The sequence below is a fragment of the Symphalangus syndactylus genome, chromosome 1 (genome assembly GCF_028878055.3).
Source record: "Symphalangus syndactylus isolate Jambi chromosome 1, NHGRI_mSymSyn1-v2.1_pri, whole genome shotgun sequence".
NCBI classification, from domain to species: Eukaryota; Metazoa; Chordata; class Mammalia; order Primates; family Hylobatidae; genus Symphalangus; species Symphalangus syndactylus.
In genome coordinates, this window is record NC_072423.2 from 150,129,574 (window position 1) to 150,154,833 (window position 25,260).

At 50.3% G+C, this 25,260-nt stretch overlaps 2 protein-coding genes across 2 annotated transcripts in view; both read left to right on the forward strand.

The window, feature by feature from the left end:
* Positions 1-25,260, forward strand: part of XKR6 (XK related 6) — a 303,197-nt gene that overhangs the window by 163,867 nt on the left and 114,070 nt on the right. The gene's annotated exons all lie outside the window — the stretch shown is intronic.
* Positions 4,829-8,083, forward strand: LOC134732204 (uncharacterized). Its single transcript, XM_063615175.1, has one exon. It carries the CDS (start codon positions 6,625-6,627, stop codon positions 7,135-7,137), a length of 513 nt encoding a protein of 170 aa, XP_063471245.1. The 5' UTR covers positions 4,829-6,624; the 3' UTR covers positions 7,138-8,083.

Consider the following 25,260-nt stretch of genomic DNA (forward strand, 5'->3'; position numbering starts at 1 on the left):
GCAATCCTCCTGCTTTGGCCTCTCAAAGTGCTGGGATTCCAGGCATGAGGCTGTGGTAGTTTTGAGGGACTGAGGCAGGGCTGGAGCCCTGGGCAGGAAGGGTCCTGTTCCCGCAGGAGTGGAAAGTAGGGCATCGTGGACCTTATGGACAAGGGAGTGGAAAGTAGGTACCCCCAGCCTGGGTCCTTACTGCAAGGCCTCACCCTTCCCAAGGAACTGCCTGGGCCTCCGTTTTCTTCTTGCTTCCTCACCTCCCGACAGTGAGGGAGGCGGAGGGTGGCGGGATGGGGATAGGAAAGTGAGCAATTGCTAGAAGGTGGGAAACCCCAGCCGGGTGGCATAAATAATTCAGCACCTCCGCAGTTAACGAGTTATGCTTTTAAGGCATGGACGGGAAGCTTGTTCCGCTAACGGGCTGATGTCCTTTTGCTCTTTGGAGAGCAGCTGTCCCCGGTGTTCCTAGAGCTGTGCTCGGCCTGCCTCCCTGTGCTTGTCAGGTGGGGGCTGTATGCCCAGGTAGGGCCTGGACGTGCACTTATTCATTCGCAGGTGCATAATCAAAGCCCTGCGGTCTCAGCTGCCATCCTTGGGAAGGGGCGAGTAAAGATGGGAATTGGTGGGAGTCCTTGTGGAGGGCGTGGGCCACCAGGCTGGGACTGTTACCGCCGGGCTCTCGCCTCTTGCACCAGAAGGTCTTGTTCCATTCACCCTGGGCGTTTGGGCCAGCGCGTGTTGTCTCTGTTCCAAGTTCTTTGGTGGCCCCAGCCATGGGTCCATCCAGGACATTTGTCCTCATCTTAGAAGAGAAAAGGGACACAGAAGTTACTCATGGGCAGTGGGTGTCCCTCATCCTGCACACACAGTGTGTCCAGGAAGCAGGGAAAAGCTGGCCTTGGCCTAACCACGGCTGTTGCAGGCCCGCCCGAGGCTGCAGAGTCTTCCACTCCGGGGCTTCATTGCCCAGCCACTCTTTGTAGCTTTCCCAGGCCCTCAATCCCCCCTCTGGTGTTGCTTCCTCCTGCCTTTTGGATCTGCACTCTCCCTCTCTTCTGTTTCACACCATGAGTGGGATCTGGAATGGATTTTGTGACTTCAGTACATTGGCTGGTGGCCTTCCCTTAGCTTTGCGTTTCTAGGGCAGCTGAGTGGGGCGGCGTGTGCTTCCCTTCTTGTCCTCGGCAGTGTGATGACACTACAGGCTTCTTCCTGCCGAAGTCCCCTGAGGTCTCGCTGGCTCTCACTGGGCCTGTGCCACTCTCTGGGGACCACGAGCTCCGAGTGGCAGGGTCTCAGTGCCCACCCTCCCTGCAGCTGGGGGTGGTGTCGACAACTGAGTTGGGCGGTAAGCAGCCCTAGTGGGAAATGAGTGAGCGTAAGGAGGTAGCTAAAGCCGCAGAAGCCCACCTAGCTGCCTCTGGCCAAACTGAGCCAATTTAAATCACTTAGGTTTATTACATGCCTAAAGTCGGCCAGGTGCAGTGGCTCATGCCTGTAATCCCAGCACTTTGGGAGGCTGAAGTAGAAGGATCACTTGAGCCTAGAAGTCCTTGACCAGCCGGGACAACATAGGGAGGCATCGGCTCTACAAAAATAAAAAATAAAAAAATTAGCCAGGCGTGGTGGTGAGCACTTGTGGTCCCAACTACTCAGGAGGCTGAGGCAGGAGGATCACCTGAGCCTGGTAGTTTGAGGCTGCAGTGAGCTGTGATCATACAACTACACTCCAGCCTGGGCGACAGAGCGAGACCCTGCCTCAAACACACACACACACACACACACACACACACACACACAATGACTACAATTACTTCTCTGAGTCCATGAAGTGTACTCTTCCGTTTTCCCCACAATTTATAGTGCCCCTCCACACAATGTCTCCTTGCTGTCTAATTATACTTAAAACACCTGTGTGACCTCGAGTGACTCACATGATGTCATAAGGACTCAGACTCCTTAACTATAAAACGAGAGGATTGTCCTAAATTAGTAATTTTCTAACATTTAAAAAGCAGAGACACTTTTTTCTCAAATTAAATCCTACACAAGCTCCCCACTAAACAAGTTAGATACAAGTAACATTTTTCACATAAAGGTTCCCATAGGTTAAAACTTAGAATGTCACTTGCTATTAAACTTGCAAATGAGAAAAACGGGCCCCTTTCAATGACAAACAAATTTGAAATCAAGGATCAGGGATGGTAGTTAATAGTTTGTCTTAGACATTAGTCTTAGCATTCAATCTTTTTTTTTTTTTTTGAGACAGATCTGATTCTTGCCCAGGCTGGACTGCAATGGCATGATCTCGGCTCACTACAACCTCTGCCTCCTGGGTTCAAGCGATTCTCCTGCCTCAGCCTCCCAAGTAGCTGAGACTGTAGGTGTGTGCCACCACACCTGGCTAATTTTTTTTTTTTTTTTTTTTTGGAAACCGAGTCTGGCTCTGTCATCCAGGCTGGAGTGCAGTGGCGCGATCTCGGCTCACTGCAAGCTCTGCCTTCTGGGTTCAAATGAATCTCCTGCCTCAGCCTCCCAAGTAGCTGGGATTACAGGCACATGCCACCACGCCCAGCTAATTTTTGTATTTTTAGTAGAGACAGGGTTTCACCATATTGGCCAGGATGGTCTCGATCTCTTGACGTCGTGATCCACCCGCCTCAGCCTCCCAAAGTGCTGGGATGACAGACGTGAGCCACTGCGCCTGGCCCATTCAATCATTTTTCCATGTGTGTAACACAGTATTGAGAAATACAGCATTGAGGCTGCAGTGGCTTTTACCTGTAATCCCATTACTTTTGGAGCCTGAGGTGGGAGGATCGCTAGATCCCAAGAATTGGAGACCAGCCTGGGCAACATGGCACAGCCCAGTCTCCACAAAAATACAAAGATTAGCCAGTCATGGTGGTGTGCACCTGTAGTCTCAGATACTCAGGAGGCCAAGGCAGGAGGATGGCTTGAGCCTGGGAGGTGAAGGTTGCAGTGAGCCAAGATTGTACCACTGCACTCCAGCATGGGTGACAGAGTGAGACCCTGTCTTAAAAAAAGGAAAGGTATTAAAATTCCTGATCAACTCATGTAATTGTAAGTGGTGGTTGTGGATGGTATAAAGTGTTTTTTTAACAGCTCAACTTATAATTGTTGGGTGAAACAGATGCAGAAATTTTACAAGTGTTGTGTTATTTCTGTGTCACGTAGAATCACTAAATGATATCCACGCCTCATCAGAAGTATAAGTAGGATCATAATAAATACAAAAAGCTGCAGAAGGCACTGACGTTTTCAGCTGGCTTTCATACCCAATCTAGGGGGCATCTTAAGCAGGGAAGAGCTAACTGAGAGAGCTTGCCAGAGCGGTTCTGGCTCAAGCCAGTGTGCACTGGCCAGGAAGGGGCACGCCCCACCCTGTGCTCACAGAATAACACACGCAGCCACCTTCCAGGGAGTTCAGACATGAAAATGTGACCTAAGTCTGTGGCCCAAGGTGGCCTCCCAGTTGTTAAAATTTGGTATATAACTTAGGGTTTAAGGGCTCTTTTTAAATTGTGGTTTAAAAACACGGTTACATCAACATAATGGAAATGTGCCTTAAACTTCTATTGAACCCTCCAAAGAACTGTCACCCCCAAATCTCGAGAGCAGTGTTTTTCAGATCTTAGCCTGCATCAGATTAAGCATGCTAAATTCTCAAAATTTACTGTGCAGTCACCTGGCTAATTTGTTAAAATGCAGATTCCTGGACCCCACCCAGAGATGCTGATGCAGCAAGTCTGGGGTGGGGCCTGAGAATGTGCATTCCTAACAAGCTTCCACTGATGCTGATGCTGCTGGTAGCAAGATTCACATTCCACAGTTTGGAAACTCTTTGACCAGAGAAGATCTCTTTGGGGTTATTCTTACTTTAAATAGGGGCACAGTGGCTTCCTCTAGGTCTCCCTCCTCTCATCTGAGACATGAAGAGATTGGATTAGAAACTTTCCTAGAATCCTATAAGCTTGGAAGTGCTTCTCTCTCTGCCTGGTAAGAAGGAACTTCCAGGCTGGGTGTGATGGCTCATGCCTGTGATCTTAGCACTTTGGGAGACTGAGGCAGGAGGATCACTTGAGCCCAGGAGTTAGAGACCAACCTAGGCAACATAGTGAGACCCTGTCTCTACAAAAAATAAGAAAAACAATTAGCCTGGTGTGGTGGTGGGTGCCTGTGGTCCCAGTTACTCAAGAGGCTGAGGCTGGAGGATTGCTTGAGCCCAAGACGTCAGGGCTGCAGTGAGTTGTGACTGCACCACTGCACTCCCACCTAGGTGACAGAGCAAGATCCTGTCTCAAAAAAAAAAAAAAAAAAAGACTTTCACAGGTAACTCAACTCAGATTTCTCACATGCATCTGGTCAGATACACAAAGAGGAGCCCTAGATGTAGGCAGAATCAGACCTGCCTTTTTCCTTGTGTGACTTGTGGCATTTCAGGGAAACCACTTACCTGCCTCTCCTCAGTTTCCCCATCTATCACATCAACTCACTAATCTCCTCCCCGCCTCCTCACAGGGATGATGGATCTGAAAATGTTTGAGAAATGACACGCCACTGTCTGTACACATGTAAGGAGCTGTTGTAATCAATATCTTTGAAATGCTTATTCATGCAGAACAGGATATTTCAGGTCTCCAAATTCTTCAGTGAGAACTTCAAGATGCAGCTGGGTTCTTGAAGTTCAGCTGCAGAGCAGAACTTGCTCTTAGGCCACTGGGATTCCTCCCCAGGCCACGCTGGGACTTCCTCATCCCTTTATGTAGATCTGATGAGTCCCAGCTTACCCCACTTCTTGGATCCTGTTTGGGTGCAGAGATTTGGCCTTAATCTTCTCTCTTTCCTGGAGCTGCGCTTTGCCTGAAGTGCAAAGAGCCCCATTCATGAATTGATCTCCTGGCTCCTGCATGGCCAATGGGGACTCGAGCTGCCACAACGCAGGAAGATGGCTTGATGATGCTGCTGATGCTGGCGGTGATCCCGATGGTGTGAGCTGGAAATGGGGTGCTACGTCATCGTTGTCATCGTCATCATCATCATCCGAGCAGCCACCAGATAGCTTGCACCCACGCTGGGCTGGGCACAGGACTGGCTGTTTGTCATAGTTTGTCTTTCGACCTCATGGCAGCCCTTTAAGGTAAGTATCATCATCCCCATTTTACAGATGAGGAAACTGAAGCTCAGAAAGAATCAGTAACTGGCCTAGGGTCACACTACCACTAAATGTGTATGCATATGAAACTCAGAGTCTTCAGGGCACTGGCTGGCAGTCTGGTGGTCCCACATCCCTCACCCACCATATGTGGCCTCTCAGGGTTTGGCTAGTACATTAGCATCGTACCGCAGGAGAAGCCCAGCTTTTGCATCACTGTGAGGGAACAGGCAAGGCTGGCCGGTATGGATGGAGATGCGTGTGTTGGGTGGGGACCGAGCACAGAGCAGCCCTGGCCATGGTACGTGTTGCACACACCCATTTCCAACCCATCATCCCTGCCCCATCAGAGGCAGGAGGGAGGTAAGAGGATGGGCAGGCCTAGGGAAGGGCAGCTGTTCCAGCAGGGGCCTGACAGTCATGTGCTGGTATCTTCAGGGGACTGAGCTTAGGGACAAAGTCATCTCCCATTCCATCTAGTTTTAAGCTGCTGTCAGGTTGACCTGTCTAAGATGCATGTCACTCCCTTCCTGGAAAGCCTGCCATGGCTCTCTGTTCCCCTAGAGTAAAAGCCAATCTTACCTGCCCAGCATCAGCTACCCATGTTCTCTGGCTCCCCCATCCTTGTGCTTCATGTGGTGCATTTCACCTGGAGCTCTAGACACATGCAGCTTCTTCCCCTTCCCCATAAATGTCCTGGACATTTTTCCTTGTACCTTTACTCATGATGCACTCTCAACGTGTGGCACCCTCCTTGTTATTTTGTTTGGCTAAACTGTGCTCATCTTTCAAAGCTGCAGCTGAAGTACTGGCTCCTCCATGCCATCTTCCTGGATCTTTGAGGTCCTCCAGCCTCTCATTTCCCACACCTTGCAGCCTTCCCTGTTGAACTCCCTCAGCCTCTCTCTGTTCCACTCGTCTAGCACTCACCATTCCCCATTATTCTTTTATCTCCCACACAGGCCATGTCTCCTTAAGGCATGCGTTTTATGTGATTTGTTTTTTTGCTGATTTGTTTTGGTCCTGGACTATGCTTTGCAGACAGTTGGCACTTAACACCTAACTGTTGACTAAACAGGCCATGCTAGAGCAACAAGGGACTGCTCTTGAAATTTGAGGATGTGGTTATAGTCCTGGCTCTGCCATTCCTGGCTGGCCAACCTGCTTCTCTCCAGGCCTCAGTTTCCTCATTTGTAAAATGAGAGAGCTGGATTTTATGGGTGGCTCTCCATGTCTAGTATATGGAAGAACTACTTGGGGAGCTTGTTTAAAATGTGTATTTCTGGACACCTAGGAGTCATAATCTGAAGGAATGAGTGGACCTGCGTATCTGTATAATTCACACACACCCAGAGGTTTCTAATTCAGTTGGTTCTCAGACTACCCTTTGAGCGATTCTGTTTCAGGTCGACTTTGGGGAAAGGCCTTTCTGATTCTAAGGGGCTGGTACAGCAATGAAGGGAAGCAGAGGTTATGGGGCAGTGCCCATAATGGGTGGGGCAGGGGCCATTAACGGTATCATCACCATCACCATAATCATCATTTTCATCGTGATCATCTTCTTCATTTTATTTTTCTTCATTGTCATCATCATCATCACCATAATCATTACCACCATCATCATCATCACCATCATTACCACCATCGTCATTACCACCAACATCGTCACCATCATCACCATCACTATCATCACCATCACCATCATCATTATCATTAGCATCACCACCGTCACCACGACCACCATCACCATCATAACCATCCTTACCACCACCATCCTCATCACCATCAGCCTCCCCACCATTACCATCATCATCAACCCCTTCATCATCATTACCATCATCATCATTAGCGTCATGATAATCTTCATCATCCTCTTCATCATCGTCATTATCACAATTACCATTGTCACCACCACGTTACCATCATCATCCTCTTCATCATTGCCATCATCATCCTTACCATCCTGATCATCATTTTCATCATCGTAACCATCACCATTATCTCCACTACAATCACCATCAGTACCATCATCATTGTTGTCATCCTTTTATCTTCATGGTCACAATCACTATCACTATCTCCACCACCAGCAAAGCCACTACTGCTCCTCAGTGCTCATGAGGGGAGGGCCAGTGCCAACAGCTTTGTGGGCACTATCTCCTTTAATCTTCTCAGGAGCCTTGTGAGGTAGGTCCTGAGAGGGCAGGAGGCAGGTTTTAGAGGGGTGCCTGACCTTGCCCTGGAGCAGACCCCTAGCTGCAGTCTGCAGTGGTCCCAGCTCCCGAGCCATCCTGCTGTTGGAGTGAGCCTATACCTTCTCTGGCGAGCCTGGGGAGGGCAAACAGTTTTGCCCTCAACTTCCCTCCCTTCATTCAACACATCTCTATTACAGCCCTGCCTTCTGCCAGACACCAGGCTTGAATTTGATCCAGGCCAACATTTTTTTTCATGTTCACAAAACAAAGATTTTATTTTTTCTTATCCCCAACCTCTTCCTCCCTAATCTAAACTCATGTGAAAATAGCATGCGTAGCTGAGCCTCGGGCCAATTTGTGTCTTTGTACTCAGTGCACACACTCTATCTTTCACACCACAAACAGCTTTGCTCAGGAAAATATGTTTTCTCTCTGCAAAACTGCCATTTTCGGGCAACACATAGAAGGCAAAAAGAAACTATTTCACTTTTTCTTCCCCTGGAAAAACCCACCAAGATGTTGTTTTCCTTTGCTTTTTCTGGAGGGGAGATATTTTTGACAGCTTTCTTCCCTAATCTGGCTCTCAGCCCTGCGTCTGGTGCCAATTTGTAAAAGAAGCAGAAGAAAAACTAGATGAGCAAAGGCAAGATTCTCCCAGAGGGGCAGTAGCACCCTAGAATTCAGGAGTAGTAAGAGACCTCTGTGGCAAACCTGTTGCCTGCCCCACTGGGGAGCCCTGTCTCAGAGCCCTGAATGGGGACATGCACACCTGCTTGGAAACAGCTGTGGCTAGGCAGAGGCTGCCTGCTGGGGGGATCTCCCTGTGCATTCATTCAACAGGCATCCTTCCAGACTTCCTTTGGATAGGCTGGGGACTGGGCTGGGTGCTTTGGGCTGCAAAAATAAATTAGACATGGATTCTGCATCAGTACTTTCCATTCCAGTACAAGAATGAAGATACGGGCAGGGCCATGGGAATAAAGTCCTAGTTTCACTCTGACGTTTATTTTAGCCGGAGTTAGGAGAGGTTTGGAGGAGGTGGTGACACTTGTGCTTTCTAGCAAACGTCTTCTTCTAGAATGCTGCAATCAGGCCTCCTTTGAAATCTGCATGAAACCCATTTGCTCTCCATTCCTTCCCTGGCCCAGCTCAGAGGACAGCCCCTTCTCAGCAGCACAGTCTTGGGATGCTGGCAGATCCCTGCTGAGTGTCCCTGACTCCCCGGCCTTACTGTTCTATTCTCATGGCCTGTCTCTTGGAGTGGCTCTTTCTGCTGTGGGCCCCAAATTCCTGCAGCCAGGAACCCCTGTGGGCTACACTTGTCTTTGCACCTCCAGTGCCTTACTCAGACCTGCCTCAGACCTTACTGCTTACTCTCTCAGAAGCCCCAAGGAGGGATCTCAGGAGACTCGAGGCAAGGGTGCAGCTGAGCCTTTGGGTCACTGTGGACCAGGAGATGGAAGTCTAAAATATCCCTCATGCTCTCACGTTCTTGCACACACTCTCTCACTTTCTCTATCGCTCTCGCTCTTTCTCTGTCTCAGCATTTTCTCTCCCAATACCAAATTCTGATTGGCCCAGCTTGGATCAGGAGTCCACCTCTGGTTCAATCAGTAGCAGCCAGTGAACAGGGTCATCTCATACAAGACCACCATGGTTCACCTCTGTGAATGAAGGGAGCAGTTAGATGGAATGGGCTTGCCATGAGCCAGGAGAGAGCCAGTAGGGGTGCACTCCACCAACTCTGCCTTTTACTTGCTGTGCCACTTCTCAGAGCCCCAGTTTTCTGTATTTAAAATGGCCACAAGAGTACCTACCTCATAGGACACTTGTAAAAATACCACATTTATTGAATGGTAGTGACATAGGTGGTCAATGAGGAGCCTGAAAGGGCATTTACCTTATCATTTTGGGGCTTTCAGTTGAAGGCATTGGACTAGGGAGGTTTCACTTCATACCATTCCCACCCTCCACGCCTAGGAGAGACTGGCTGGCTGGCTGGCTGGCTGGCAGAGGTGAGAAACTACCACCCATTAGGGAGATGCTGTCCTAGGGGAACCTGCTGCTGTCTACAAGGGATTAACTGGGTCCCTCCCCTCCCGCCACCCCCAGGAATGTCCCTCTCACTTGTGGGACCTGAGGTTGTAAGAGACCCTTGCAGGGGTCATTGCTGGTGGGTTGGCACTCGGGCATATGCTAGATTTCTCAAGAGGGAGACTGTTTTGCTGGAGGTTGTCACTAGGCTTACTTTTTACTTTGATATTGATCAAGGATCAAGGGTATGCAATCTGAGGATTGCTGGGCACCTCCTCACTGGAGGGCATCCTGTTGGTCACCAGCTACCAAGAGAGGCCTGTTGTTTGATGGCATCTGCAGAGAAACAATGGCAGCATGTACATTCTCAATCTGGGCAGTTTAGAATGACCCACAGATTCTGTGGCTGGCCTTGGGACCATTCCGGAAGGCCTGTTGTCACCCAGATGGGAAGGGAAGGAGGATGAGTGCAGTCCAGGCCAGGGGACTGTATGTGGAGCCACTCAGAGGTGGAAATGAGCCCAACTCGGGCAGGCAACAGAGAGGGGGTGGACTGAGCCAAAGCAGGGATCTGTGCAGATTGAGCTGGGACAGCTGCAGCTAGAGGTGAGACTCCTGCAGACTGGGTATACTAGAACAGAGTGCACTTTATCCAAGCAGCAGTAGGGAGCCATAGCAGGTTGTGGAGTGATCTACACGGTTTGGGTGGTATTGTTGTTGCAGATTTGTGTGTATGATGATTGGATGAAGGGAGATTGGAGGTGTGGACACCACATAGACTATTAAAGTTCTTCTGCTGTGGATGGAAAATGGCTTGAGCCAAGATCGTGGAGCAGGGATGGAAAGGAAAGAACCCCAGAGAGATTTTGAAGGAGAAATTGAGAATTGAAAATTAGAGTAAGAGAGAAGAGTTAGAGTGTCCTGGGTTCCAGGGGACTGGCTAAAGGACAAGTGGAAATGGCACTGAGGTGAGGAAATGGGGGGACTGGCAAGGAGGGACAATGAGGTCCTCTTCTGTCATGGCAAATGTCAGTCAACTGGGCTGCTGTGAAGAAAGCCAGAGACTGGTGGTTCACACAGCAGACACTGATTTCTCTTGGTTGTGGAGGCTGAAGTTTGGGACCAGGGTGCCAACCATGGCTGAGTTCTTGGTGAGGAAGGGAGGGCACCGCCTCTTCCTGGTAGTATGCTCACATGTCCTTCAATGGTTCGTGCACTTTTGTTTATAAGGACACAAATCCCATGATAGGGGCTACATCCTCATGACCTCGTCTAAACCTAATCACCCCCAAAGACCCCATTTCCTGATATCATCACATTGAGGGTTGGAGATTTAACATATGGATCTGGGGAAACACAGTCAGTCCCTACCAGTGAATACGAGGGGTCTATAAGGGTCTTCTAAAGGGACAACTGATGACAGCATTCAGAGACAAAGGGAAATGGAGGTCTTTGCACAAGACCAGGTTGGGTGTGGGATTTGGGGGTCAACAGCTCAGAAGGAAAATTGGGGCTACGAGGGTGAAGGGACCTGGGAGGGATGCTAGAGACAAGGCAGGGTTCTTGGGGACAGCTCACATGAAAGAGCAGAGCCTACGACACAGGACTGGGATGGTCGTCGAGGACTCAGCCAGCATCACTGCTGTCCTAACAGGTGAGGCACCAGGCTCAGGGTAGGGGTGACTTCCAGGCAAATAAGGTATTGTCCTGGCCCTTAAACAGCTCACAGCTAAGTAAGATGGAGAGACAGGTACCAGGGAGCAGCCTAGTCCAGGGGGTCACCTGCAGAGAGTTCAAATCCTACCCTGCCACCTGTCAGCAGTGTGACCTTGGACAAGCCACTGAGCATGTCTCAGACTCAGTTGTCCTGTGTGTAAATGTGGACTGTCATAGTGCCTGGCCCATAGGGTTGCTGTGAGGGTCAATGGGACAAGATATGGAAAGACCTGTGCCCAGTTCCCAGCTCATATTAAGTGCTTGCCATGAGCTGTAATTATTAGTAAGTGGCAAAGGTGCATCCACCGAGTGCCAAATGCTACCTGTAGGAACCCCAGTGAGACTGGATGGCTGGGGTCTGGCCAGAAAGGTAGAGCTCCTACAAACAAGAATGAAATGGCAATGGGCTCATCAAAGTAGCATGCCTCTCATTCATTGCCGGTGGGAACTCAACATGGTACAGCTCTTGGTGGTTTTGTACAAAACTAAGCATACTCTTATACAATGCAGCATCGTGTTCCTTGGCGTTTACCCAAAGGAATTGAAAATAATGTCCGCAAAAACTTGCATACAGATGCATATAGCAGCTTTATTCATACTTACTGAAACTTGGAAACAAGCAAGGTGTCCGTCAGCAGGTGAATGGGTAAACTGTGATCCATGCAAACGGTGGGATATCATTCAGTGCTAAAAAAGAAATGAGCTACCAAGCTATGAAAAAACATGGAAGAACCTATTCCTAAGTGAAGGATGCCACCCTGAAAAGGCTACTTTGTGTATGATTCCAACTAGACGACGTTCTGGAAAGGCAAAACTATGCAGAGAGTAAAAAGCTCAGTGGTTGCCGGGATTGGGGGGAGGCAGGGATGAACAGGCCAAGCACAGAGGATTTTTAGGGCGATGAAACTGCTCTGTGTGATAATAATGTAATGGTGGGTACAGGTCATTATACATTCACCAAAATTCAGAGAATGTTCAACACCAAGTATGAACCCTAATGTAACCTATGGACTCTGGGTGATGACGATGTGTCAATGTAGATTCATCGATAGTAACAAATGCACCACTCTGGCGGGGTGGGGTGTGGATAATGGGGGAGGAGAAGGGCTTCTAGCCCAGCCTCAAAGGCTGTAACTGTAGGCCTTGTAGGTAGGAGGCGCCAGGTGGAGGGGATATTTTTAAGATGTGTGATACAATGATGACCGTCTTCACTTGTTGAACACACGGAGTACCTACTCTCCTTCTGTTCTTACCCACAAGTAACGGAGCAAATAACTGGCCCCAGGCCACACCGCCAGTACACGTGGTTGTCTTGGCCTTCATCTCGCTGCAAGGTCTTGAGCCACTGGCCCAAGATAGTCATCAGCTCTAGTGAGTTGCTGAAGCCTAATGTGATGTGACTTGGAGTAATTTACTGTTTCTCTGAGCCTCAATTTGTTTGACTGTAAAATAGGGGTGAATGCCTACTTTGTAGCATGGTGGTGAGAATTAAATGATGAGATGAATATGAATGCTCTAGATCTGCATTGGCCAATAGGAATATAAGGTGGACCATAAATGTGAATCACATTTGGGGTTTTTAATTTTCCAGTAGCTACGATAACACAAAAAAAGTAAAAAGAAGTAGATGAAATTAATTTTAATTCTATAGCATATTTTACTTAACCCAATATACATAGTCACATGCCAGGTAATAACATCTCAGTCAATGGTGGACTGCAGATATGAGGATGGTCCCATAAGATGATAATACCATATTTTATTGTACCTTTTCTATGTTTAAGTATGTTTAGATTCACAAATATTTACCACTGTGTTACAACTGCCTACTGTATTCAGTACAGTAATGTACTGTGCGGGTTTGTAGCCTAGGAGCAACAGGCTATGCCGTATGGCCCAGGTGTGTGGTAGGCAACGCCATCTATGTGTGTAGTAGGCCAGACCATTTAGGTGTGTAGTAGGCAACACCATCTAGGTGTGTAGTAGGCAACACCATCTAAGCGTGTAGTAGGCTAGACCATCTAGGTGTGTAGTAGGCTACACCATCTAGGTGTGTAGTAGGCTAGACCATCTAGGTGTGTAGTAGGCTAGACCATATAGGTGTGTATTAGGCTACACCATCTAGGTGTGTAGTAGGCTAGTCCATCTAGGTGTGTAGTAGGCAACACTATCTAAGTGTGTAGTAGGTTAGACCATCTAGGTGTGTAGTAGGTTACACCATCTAGGTGTGTAGTAGGCTACACCATCTAGGTGTGTAGTAGGCTAGACCATCTAGGTGTGTAGTAGGCTAGACCATCTAGGTGTGTAGTAGGCTACACCATCTAGGTGTGTAGTAGACTAGACCATCTAGGTGTGTAGTAGGCCAGACCATCTAGGTGTGTAGGAGGCTAGACCATCTAGGTGTGTAGTAGGCCAGACCATCTAGGTGTGTAGTAGGCTAGACCATCTAGGTGTGTAGTAGGCCAGACCATCTAGGTGTGTAGTAGGCTAGACCATCTAGGTGTGTAGTAGGCCAGACCATCTAGGTGTGTAGTAGGCTAGACCATCTAGGTGTGTAGTAGGCCAGACCATCTAGGTGTGTAGTAGGCTAGACCATCTAGGTGTGTAGTAGGCTAGACCATCTAGCTGTGTAGTAGGCTAGACCATCTAGGTGTGTAGTAGGTGTGTAGTAGGCGACACCATCTAGTCATTTGTAACTCACTCTGTGATGCTCGTACAATGATGAAATCGCCTAACGACACATTTCTCAGAATGTATCCCCATTGTTAATTGGTGCATGACGGTATAAGATATTATGGTTTAAACACGTAATCAGTATAAAATGTATTCATGAACTGTTTTAATCTCTTGTGCTGATTCTTTGATATCTGGTCTTTGTTATCTCATGTGTATTTAACAGCAAATTTCAGTTTGGACCGGCCACATTTCAAGTGCTCAGTGGCCGCGTGTGCCTGGTGACTGCCATACTGGAGGCAAGGCTGTGTATAAACATAGGCAGTGCTATGCCTCCCTCCACAAGCGGGGCTAATGTCACACCCCAGAGCTTCACTAATTACTCATCCAGCTCACTCTCTATCTGGCGTGTATTAGTATTATTAGATCAAGAGCTTTATTTCATGCACCATGATGTATGTTAACAAGTCCTAACTCATGAATTCGCAAACCTGAAATCAGAGGCCCATGCAAACACAGGAATTAGGCTTTTGTTCCTGAAGCAATTTGTGTTCACTTCTTTCCACGTACTTACCAAGCCTGGCATTAGTTGTGTGAATTTCCACCTTCCCCAGGCCGCCCCCACTCTGAGCTTCTCGGAGGGAAAGGATGTGCCGCCGGCTTCCTCTATCCCATTGGCAACCCCTCCCTGCACCCCAAGTGTCTGGCTTTCAGCAGGCCCTAGCAGGTATTCAATAGGTATTTTTGAATAGACTCCATTAACCAAAGGCGTCGGCTCCTCTTAGAAAGGAAGCATATTATAAAGAAAAGGCTCTAAAGTCAGATTATGTAAAAATGTGTTGAAAGGCACAGGGACATCAAAGGTAACCACTGAACTGAAGTTTTTATTCGAGTAGACATGAATCTGGCGGAGGTGAGTACAGGGTTCCTGCAGATGGGTGCGTGTTTGGGAGAAGAGGCAGGAACAGAAGTGTCTGGAAGTCTGTCACAGGCATTTGAACCTATGATGAAATAAGTCCTGGTCACCCCTCTGTGACATGCTCCAGTCGGCTCCAAGGCCTCGTAGAAAGATGCGGGGACCCCTTATTCCCATCACTGCTCACTTCCTGGAGCGATCTGACTGCACCACCGCTCCTGTGGACTTTGATTACTGGGAGCCACAGGGCCTGAGGCAGCCACTGTACAGAGCAGGTCGTGACCACCTAATGGTGAGTGTGCGGCCAGGCCAGTCACAGGTGCTGCTTCAACTTGGGATGTGTGTGTGACTCTGGGAGGAGGAAGGATGGATGGTCCATTTCTGGAAGTTCCCAGGGCCCCAACACCCAGGTTTTGCAGCCATTTGCTAGTCTGCACTGTCTTTAAGAGGGACCAGTTCTAGATTCTCTTCCCCATCCCATCTGTGCCTCGGCCCTCTTGGGCCTCCCTGGGGGCCAATAGAGGAGATACCTTCAACAGATGGTGGAAATGTGGGAGCAAGGCTGCGTCAAAATAGTCAGGGTAATTCAGCCTCATGGGCATAGTTCTGACAGTGCCAGCATGGGACAGATGAAGTCGTGGAGAGGCCAAGCCCTGAGGACAGTCAGACACTTGGTAGGTTGCGATATTTGAGTTTATTAATAAGAAACTAATGGCTACCAGTGACTGAATACTTATTAGGTGCCAGATAATTGACTAGGCGTTTTACCTGGATTACTTTATTTAAATCTTAGAGCATCCCTAAAGCATGGGTTCTGTCATAGCCCCATTCCACTAATAAGGAGACAGATGTGGAGGTTGGGGAGTTGGTCCCAGGTCACCCAACTGGGGAGGGCAGAGGTTGGGGAGGGACAGGAGTCAACAACCCAAAGTCGTGAAATGAGAAAGGGAGTAAACACTTGGATGGGGAATCACACACACACACACACACACATACACACACACACACACCTCTCGTACCAGGTATGTCTGCAACAAGGCAAAAATAATTCATTAATATATCATTTAAACTTGAGAGTGAGGGAATTCCTGAACCACCTCTCTGGAGCAAAGAATGGAAATTGGGAATTGACTGTCGATTACCTTTGATGAAGACTTCGGGATGTGCGCCATGTCTTTGGTATAGGGCTGCGTGTTGTTGTGATGCATGTGAAGAAATACATCTAAAGACTTTCCGGAGCTCCTCTGCAGCCACAATTCCCCACCCGGTTCTTCTCGTAGGGTTTTAAGTATGCTGTCTGCAAATGTTCCTTATTCTGGAGTCTTTGGGAACCAATCCTCCTAGCTGGAGAAGGACATTGTACCCTGGTAATGAAGACAGGCATAGAGAGGTACAGAGTTCAGGAGGGGACAGTCAGCACCGCAGGTGGCTCTGCCGCAGGGCAGAAACGATCTGCAGGAGGGCTTCATGGAGCCCAGTGGAGAGAATCTGCTCCCAGCCCATGCTGAAGGCAGAGTTAGCAGTCCCTTGCTATGGGGTTCCTCAACACTAAATAAAGGGAGACAGGCCAGACATTTATGCCACCTCTCACCAGCCCCTCCTCAAGTGGCCACCGCAGATTCTAAGTTAGAAAATCTCTTTAGAAAGTAGCCCAGGTGGCACAGTGGCTCAGACCTGTAATGCCAGCACTTTGGGAAGTTCAGGAAGGAGGATCGCTTGAGCCCAGGAGTTTGAGACCAGCCTGGGCAATGCAGCCAGACCCCATCTCTACAAAAATAAAATTAGTCAGGTGTGGTGGCGCTGCCTAGACATGCAGCTACTCAGAAGGCTGAGGTCGGAGGATTTCTTGCTGTGATCAGGCCACTGCACTGCACCCATCAGCCTCAGATGACTTCGGGGGCCTGTGAGGTGCCTCACTGCTTCCAGGGCAGAGCAGGGTCTGGGATCATGTGGAGGGTTCTAGTGCCTGCTCTGGGAGCAGCCCTGGAAGCAGAAAATGCAGGGGCAGCGCCGTCTAGGAAATGGGGACATGGAGGGAGGGCCCTCCCCAGCTTTCCACCTGCGCATTTTCTCACCGCCAGCTGACTCAGTGATTGAGATGAGTTCCTGTCTCTGGTTTTGTTCAGCACATCAGAGGCCGAGACTGAGCCTTTGGTCTGGTGTTTGAGCAAATTGGAGCTGAAATTGCCTCGGCAGGTACCTTGGAGTGCCGACACCGCAGCACCAACCCTGCTGCGGCCGGGAAGGGAGGGAGGGGACCGCCTTTCCTGTGTGTCTGTGGGTCACGACCTTGAGTTAGAGCCTCGGGCCTCCCGCCCTGAGATGTGGAGGAGCTTACACAGGTGCCCGAGGAACTAAATATTGATCAATGAAATATTTATAAGAAATAAAAAAGTGGAAAAGATTTCTCTGCTTTTGTAGTCTGAATGGTATATTTGAAAAGACCCAGCTTTAAAAATAAAAAGCTTGGGTCTTGGTTCTACCACTTACTAATTGCAGGGCCTTGGGCAAGATATCCTCTCTGAGCCTCAGTGTTTGCATCTGTAAAAGGGGAATAATGTCACCCTTCTGTGGGTCGTAAGGATGGAAAAAGATGACACTGGTGGAAGCGCATGCATTCTCCTCTGATCCTGCCGCCCACTTCACCCATTGACTGGTGACTGAGTTTGGGATTTTGACACTTAGTCTTTGTCCCATTCATGTGTCTAAGACCTAATTTCTGGTGTTTGTATAAGGCCATTTTGTGGTCTCCCACTTGGAGTGGGCCCTCTGCGTTGGACCCAGGGGGACTGCTCGGACATGTTTGAACAGCAAGAGAGTTTTGGGTCGCTGCAGGCAGAACATAAGTACCTGTGTCCACATGTAAATTTGCTCTCTCCTAGCAATGGCCACGATCACCCAGGCGGAACAACGGGGCTTGGTTACAGCCCATGCACCTTTCCCAGGGATGCTAAGGCAACACCCCTCTGCAGCATCTTTCTCTGAACTGTTTGTGGTACTGGCACCTACTGTTTTGTGCCATAGTGACATGAATGAGAAGGGTTGGACCTCTTTAAGAGAGGGCCCCTTTCTGTCTCGGATGCACTGTCTGTGGACTGAAAGCTCTCCAGGGCAGGGGCTTTTTTGGTTACATTTCTGAAAAAGCTCCCCAGTGGGCCATGAACTCCTTCAGGCCAGTGGCTTTGTTTCTTCCCCTTTGTTTTCTGCAGTGTGCAGTCCAGTGCTCAGCTGGAGACAGAGGCTAAGGAAATGCAACTAGAAACACAGAAGTAGGCAGCTGGTACCAGCCAGCAATGATGGTGAGAGGAAGGTAGGCAGGAGGAAAAAGGTTTATATGGAACAAGGCCAAGTTCAAGAAGCCAAGGTCAGGGAGACAGGCTTACCCTAAAGTTCCTTGAGGGCAGGGATTGTGTCTTACCACGTTAGTATCTCAGGAGGCTAAGTCAGTCTAAGCATAGTTGAATGAAGCAGGAAAGTGAAAAGAGAACATTTGAGACTCTGATTGGATGAAAAGAAGCACCAAGAATGTATAGCAGTCATGATCTCTGATGTGCTTGACAACAAAGTCTCTATGGACTCTGGAGCTTTTGGGATCCTGTGTGCTTTGGGATCCTGGGCCCTGAGCAGACCCAGCCACTGCTCTCTGAGCTGGGTCTGTTTTCTGCTTGAAAGGGACAAAAGGCTAGAAGCTACTAATGAATTGTGCTGGGCCCTGAAGAAAGAAACGACTATCCATTTATATTTGTGTTATGAATGTAAACCATTACTTAAACAAGGCAGTGTCTCTGCCCATGGGTTTATACATTATACACTAAGCTCATCCTTAATCCGATGGAACTTAGTGGAATCCAGCAGCCGCTAGAAACTCTCAGCAGTCCATCACTTTAGCTGTACCCTTTGTTTTACTCCAAGTGCAAGAAAAATCTAAGCTTTGTACCCACATGAGTGTAGGAAGAGGAAAGACAGGGTTCTGTATAACTCTTCCTCTCCCTGTGAGACCTGCAGTGCCTTCCTATAAGAGGCTGCAGTGTCTTAGGACACAGAGTTTCTGGTCTGAGACTCTGAGAGAAGCCCAAGATTCCTTCCTAGGACAGCTGTTGTATGGAGATGGTTTAAAATCTGAGGAGACTAAGGCTTGATGTATCTTAAAGCCAGAAGCATTTGTCTCATAGGACTCCCTAGGGTCCCTTCGTAAAAGGTGAGCCTGAACCCACATTTCCCAGGGGCAGATTGCATCATCTCCACAAGTAGCTCACCGTTAGATAGTACCTACTCTGTGCCAGCCACTATGCTAAGCAATTCACATATACTGACTCTCTGATCATCACAACAGCCCTAAGAGATAGTTACTCATGTCATCGCCATTTTACAGCGGACGAAACTGTTTCACAGAGAGATCACCTGGCCTGCCTAAGTGCACACAGCAAGTTTAGGGGGAAGCATACTTCAGTAAGGATCTCAAAAATTGCATTCTAGACCCTCATATTTGGAAAAATGCATAAGAGTTCAAAGTTGGCCTGAAAAGCCATAGCCCATGAATGCCAATCAAGGGCTCCTTGGCTGAGATTTTGAGGACCAAAGGAAAGGAAGCTCTTAGGGGCTGGGGTGTTCCCTTCTTGGAAGCACCCAAAGGCTTCTCTCTGTCAAAGCCACAACTCACTGATACATATGTGACACTTCCCAGGCTGCAAGCACATTTCTTTCCTGATGGATTCTCACAAGCACCCTATGAAGGATGGGGAGAAGCAGCACCGTTTACAGGTGAGGTCATGAGGAACTTAGCACAGGGCTTGCCAGATCATTGAGACTCAATTCTTATTTGTCAAATGAATTACTGAATGACTAGATATTTGGATGGATGGATGGCTGGATGCGTTTCTGGAGGGATGGCTGAGTGACAGGAGAGTGGACTTGTGCTTCCATGTCGGGGTGCACAGACGGTGTCAGCTTCCTACATTGAAATCATATGAACTCTGGCCAAGCCCTGGCTCCACTGAGAGCCTGAACTCAACTCCCAAGACCTTTATTTGAAGTCCCGTCATCCTATGCCTGCCCTGTAAGTCCCCATGCTCCACAGAGTCAGGGCAGAAGCAAGCCCTTTGCAGATAGGGAAAGGGGACTGGGCTTTGGGTGGGTGGGGATGAGGCCACCATCTCCTGTCCTCTGCTCTGACAGGCCCTGCTGTTCCTTGGAGAGACCTGCCATTCCTGCCTTGGGGAAGAGGGCCCTATCCCTCCTCTCCAGTGGATTATCAATGGCGGTTCCTCCACTATTTATAGCCCGCCGCCTCTCTGCTGCACTCTGGCCCGGCTGGGAAGTGAGCACCACAACCTCTGATCGGATTTCTCTTTTCTGGCTTTGAGCTTACACGAAAGTACAGCATCCTCAGAGGCCACAGCTTCTGGGCCTCACGGCTGCCTGATCAATGCTCCTACTTTTAGCTGAAGGTTGGAACCAATTAACTGTGTTAGCCTCTGCCGCTGAGGGCTGTGTCTGCAGGCGTGGCTGGGGCCTGCCAGGGTTACGGCCCTGCAGCCTCATCTCACCATGTCTTGGTGGCCAGAGCCAGCTGCCACAGTGCCCACACCACCTCTGGGTGGAAACTGGGGCCCAGACCTGGGCCTGGGTACAGCTGGAATGTCACCTGCACGTTCTAGCAGCCTGTTCCTGAGTCCTGCCTCCTGTGCCTGTGGCCAGGCTCCCCTGTCTCCATCCCCAGAGGAGGCAGCTCAGCAGCCCACCTCCCTCCAGCCAGTCACAGCTCTGAAGAGCTGGGATGGAGGAAGAGTAGTTACAATGGGTGATCCCGAAGTCCAGAGGTGAAGGGTTCAGCTCCCGTGTTCTTGTGTCTTTACCAGGGGATGGAGGCTTCCCTGGGTGAATGTGAAGTGTCCGTCCATCCAGGGTCTCCTCACTCATCTGTGGTGAAGATCTTAGAAAGCAAGTCAGAGAGGAGAGGGAGGGTGGGTCAGTGCCAAGCAATTCACATTGGCTTTTGGCCCCATGCTAGACCCTCTGAGGGGTGAAGGGACAGGAAAGTGAATGAAACACGTTGGCCTTTTAGGGGCCCCGGGCCATGGAGATGACAGACACACTTAGGTCTCAGTGATGCATGGCAGACTCTGTTCTCTAACAGGACTCCAAAAGTGCCACCAGGAAGAAGGAGTGAAATTTTAACAGGGGGGTGGGAGTGGGTGAGGGGCCTGAGGATTGAGGCTGAGCTTGACGAAATGAACACAGAGCTAGGGCTGCCCAGGCAGAGGGTCAGCTCCAGACGAGCATGGTGGCAGGAGAGACAGAGCGCCTTTGGGAAGCAGGAAGTGGTCTGCTGAGGGTATGGCAGGCAGAGTGGGACAGGAGTTCTTAGGGGCAGCAAGGTAGGTCGCTAGGTAGAAAGGAGGCTGAGACCAGGGAAAGGAGTTTGGGTCTTCTTTTTTGGCAATGGGGAGCTATTGATAGTTTGGGGCAGGAGCTTAATGGACCATGTTTCAGGAAGAATCTTTTGGTGTTCTGTGTGCTCATGTGTGTGTGTAAAACTTTGCTGAGAAAGACAACATTTCACAAATAAGGATCCCTCCCTCCCAAGTGCAATCTCAAAGATGGCCTAGAAGAATGGAAAATCTTGGTATTACCTGTAGTTTCTAATGGGGACACCAAACTTCTTTGGTAGTTTTCAGCTCTTGCCTTCATGTCTTTTGTCCCCCTCTCCCTGGGGACCCCCATATTATGGAGGGAAGTGCTAGCCTGGAGGCCCGGTGGTGGAGGTATCTGTCATTTGGCCTCCCTCTCTTGCCATCGCTCCCTTCCTGAGTTTGTGCAGGGGAGGAAGGCGCCGGGATTCTGCCTGTCAAATATCTCTGCAGGTGAGGAGCTGTGCACAGTGTTCATCTCAGGAGCAATTTAGACATCCAGTTCTCATCAGGAAGGAGGGGTATGAACTGGGCTTCTTGAGGTCGCTATGGTAACCAGTTACAGTCTTAGCTGATGGCAGGGAGGGAGTTGGGAGCCAGGGGCTGAGTCATCCTGAGGGGGAGGCTGTCCCTGGGTGGGTGGGGGATTCAGGTCAGACAGAGGGAGGGGCTGCTGACAGCAGCGTAACCCTTTGACATCCAGAGATGCTCCCGAAGGAGGGCTGTCTAACTCGGGGATTGTCACATGTGTATAGGTTTGAAGTCCGGGCCTAGAGGACTAGGGGGGTGCACACTTTGTCATTTCAGGTGCCTGGGGACAGGTATAACAGAGGAGATGGGAACAGGAGAAACAGACGGGCTCTCAGAACCCCTCTCAACCTGGCCTCAGCCAGCTTTCCTCTTCTCTGAGCACAAGCTACACCCCAGCACCCACTGTCATCTCAGGATCCGGGGATCCAGCCCCACCAAACTGCTTCCTGGCCCAGGAGGAACCAGGCCCTCTATTCCTATGGGCGCCTACTGATGCCTCTGACTGATGTGGTTTTTCTTCTTCTGTGAACCTCAGCCAATCCTCAGGACCCAGGTCAAATGCCTGCCCCTCTCATGTTTACCAGCACCCCTGCCTGCCCTCTCCCAGGGCACTGCCACATGGATCAAGTGAGGCTCTGTGTGGGTGTCTCTGATGCCCACCATAATGTCAGCCCCTCTCTAGCAGGCCCAGGGTCTCTGAGCGCCAGAACCCAGCCACAGGCACCTGCAACAGGCTCAGCAGATGCTTGAAAGAATGAACAAATGTCTGGTGTTATTTGCAGGCAAGCTTGCAGCCCTGGAGCTGCGCTCAAACTGCCTGCAGCCAGCCCTTGAGTTTCCAGGCTAAGCTGCTGTTGTGGTTAGTTCCAGGGATTTAAAGCACTTTACAGTTTGCCCAGCGTAAGCAGCTGAAAACCTGCAGCTTCATGTCTATTGAGAAGGTTGCCAAAGCCTGGGTACTGTCCTGGCCAGCCTGGGGTCCGGGTTGTCCCTTCAGGACGTATACCTATATCTATACGCATATCCATCCATCTGCCTCCTATCTACCTACTGCCTACCTATCTGTGGCCTATCCATACGTGTTACAATGTTATATATCATCTCTATCTCTGTCATCTATATGTATCTATCATCTATGACTTTTTATCATCTATAACTATCGTCTTTATCCAACCATCTATCATCCACATCATATCAATCTATCATCCATCTATCTATGATCTATCCATATATATCTATCCATATGTATGCAAATCTCTACCATCTACATCTTTCATCTTATCAATCTATCTAATCTATCCATCTAATCTCTATCTAATCTCTCTAATCTGTCTCTATCCTGTCTATCTAAAAGAAAGGTGACTTGCTCGCTGAAGATCTGGATGGTGGAGGGTCTCCGAGGAGGTGAAATTGAGGGAACTGGAAAAACAGAAGAAGAGGAGAGGCCTTTTGGGTTCGGCTGGCCCGGGAGAGAAGAGTGGTGGGAGAGCAAGGACGCGCCGGCTCAGAGCCGGGCAAGGAGGAGTTGGGGAGCAAGCGCAGGCCAGGACGCTCCCCACTGCTGGCCGCGGAGGCAGAGGCGGGGGCGGGGCCGGGGGCCTGGGGTGACGTCATCCGTGGCAGTGACGAGGAGGCAGGGCCTTGGAACGCCCGCTACCGAGGGCCCGCGCTGCAGCCAGCCGGAGGGCGGCGCTGTCGGGGCGCGGACGGGGACTTCCGGGTGGCAGCCAGGCAGGGATGGTGGGAGGGAAGGCGTGGGCGAAGGCGCTCCCCGCTTCGGAGCAGAGGGCTCAGGATCGAGCTTGTTGTCAGCGCCTCTAGAGACCCCGCCCCCAGACCTGCGCTACTGCCCCCGCGTCCGTTGGCACTAGGACCTCGAGCCCCCGGCGTCCCAGCGCACACTCCCCCAGGGTCCTCAGCACCGCACGCCAAGTCGCCCGCAGCAGTCGCGCTGCCTCGCGGCGCAGAGCCCAGACCCTCCCCATCCAGAGCGCGGGGCAGAGGGACGCAGAGGCCTCCGGCAAACCGCGGCGTCAGGGTGCGCGGAGGAAGATCCCGCCTGGGGACGGGGCTTTTAGTCCAGCTGGCCGCCCTCTCCCACCGTCGGGCTGTGCCAGGGGAGCTGCACCCCCACTGTGGGATGCGAGGGGGCCACAGAGCGGAGCGCCCAGGGGGAAGGACGGGCGAGCTCGGGGCTTGTGGGGGCGCAGTGGAAGAGGGCAGGGATCGCCGACGGTGCGGGGCGTTACCGGGGGTCTGCTGACCAAACTGAGCCGGATCGTCTGAACCCTGCTGCCCGCCCTCATGGACCCCGCCTGCAGCCCCGTCCACAGGAGTCGGGACTTGGAGAGAGGCGTGGGTCTGAGCTGGCACCGCCGCCCACCGTTGGGGTGCCTCGGGCACAGCACTTCCCCGGCGAGCCTCAGCGTCCTCCTCGGACTGCTCTAGATACGCCGAGCCCACCCTCAATTCCTCTCGGTTTCCCTCCTTCCCTCCCACTTCTCGCCTTCATCTCACTCGCTTCCTGTCTTACTCCGAGCCCGCCCCCGGCTTTCTCTGCTCCCTCGTTCCTTCTGGTTCTGAGCTCAACCAGTCTTTGGAGGGCCTGGGGGGCCCTGGGTCCCGACCGCAGCCAGCCCCGCTGCTTGCCTGAGGCTGGAGAAGCCCAGAGCCCCCTGGCTTCAGACACTCATCGCCTTCGTCAGACCTGGCTGGCTTTCTCTGCCAGAGACCCCCTCTCCTGCCTCTTCCCCTAACTCTCTTCAGGGTCCCTCCCCGAGGTGGGGGTGGGAGTGGTTTCTAGCAGATGCGGGAGTTCCGGGCAAAGAAGCCTCCAGTGCATTTAGACACGTCCTTGTTGCTATAAATATTATCCTTCCCCTAAACCTTTCCTAAATAATCTCAAAAATCTGGACCGAAAAAAAAATTAATCCCTCTTTCCAGAGAGTTGGGCATCCCGGATGTGCTCAGAAGAGTAAAAATAAAAGTGCAGCATGAGAGGATTTCAGAGCAATGCTAAGGAAGTTGAAATTGGAACTAAAAGAATTTGGGTTACTTAAAAAAAAAAAAAAAAAGTGCAGCTCACAGCATTTCCCGAGAGAACACGGCCAGATGCAGGGCACCCATATCACGCGATCAGAGGCGCCCCCAAGCGCCTCCTCCCAACCCAGGCCCCGGCTTCCCTGGTCGTAGATGAGTTTTGTCTGTTACGGGAATCTGAGGGAACAGAATCATCAGTCCCTGCCCTCTCACGTCTGCGTCTTCGGCTCAACATCGTGTTGGCAAGGACCATCTGCGTTTTGCCTGTGGCTGAAGATGGTTTGGAATTTGGATAACCTTCCGATGAAGACATAGCTTTTCTCTCTGAGACAGTGGAGGGGCAGCAGTGTGGGTCCATCTTGCCTTGGATTCATGTTTTTCATTATTAATTTTGGCTTCAGGGGGTACGCGTGCAGGTTTGTTCCAGGGGTGTGTTGCGGGATGCTGAGGTTTGGGGTCCCGGAGGTCCCAAAAGGGCTTTTTCTCACCGTCTTCTGGGTCTTATGACTACGAGAGGATCCACGCTGTTATCCATGAGGCAAAGGCTTTGCCCTATATCTGTATTGAGTGATCCTC

Excerpts from the sequence above, each read along its gene's own strand:
- LOC134732204 (XM_063615175.1), top strand. The coding sequence starts at position 6,625 with ATGAAGGGAAGCAGAGGTTATGGGGCAGTGCCCATAATGGGTGGGGCA.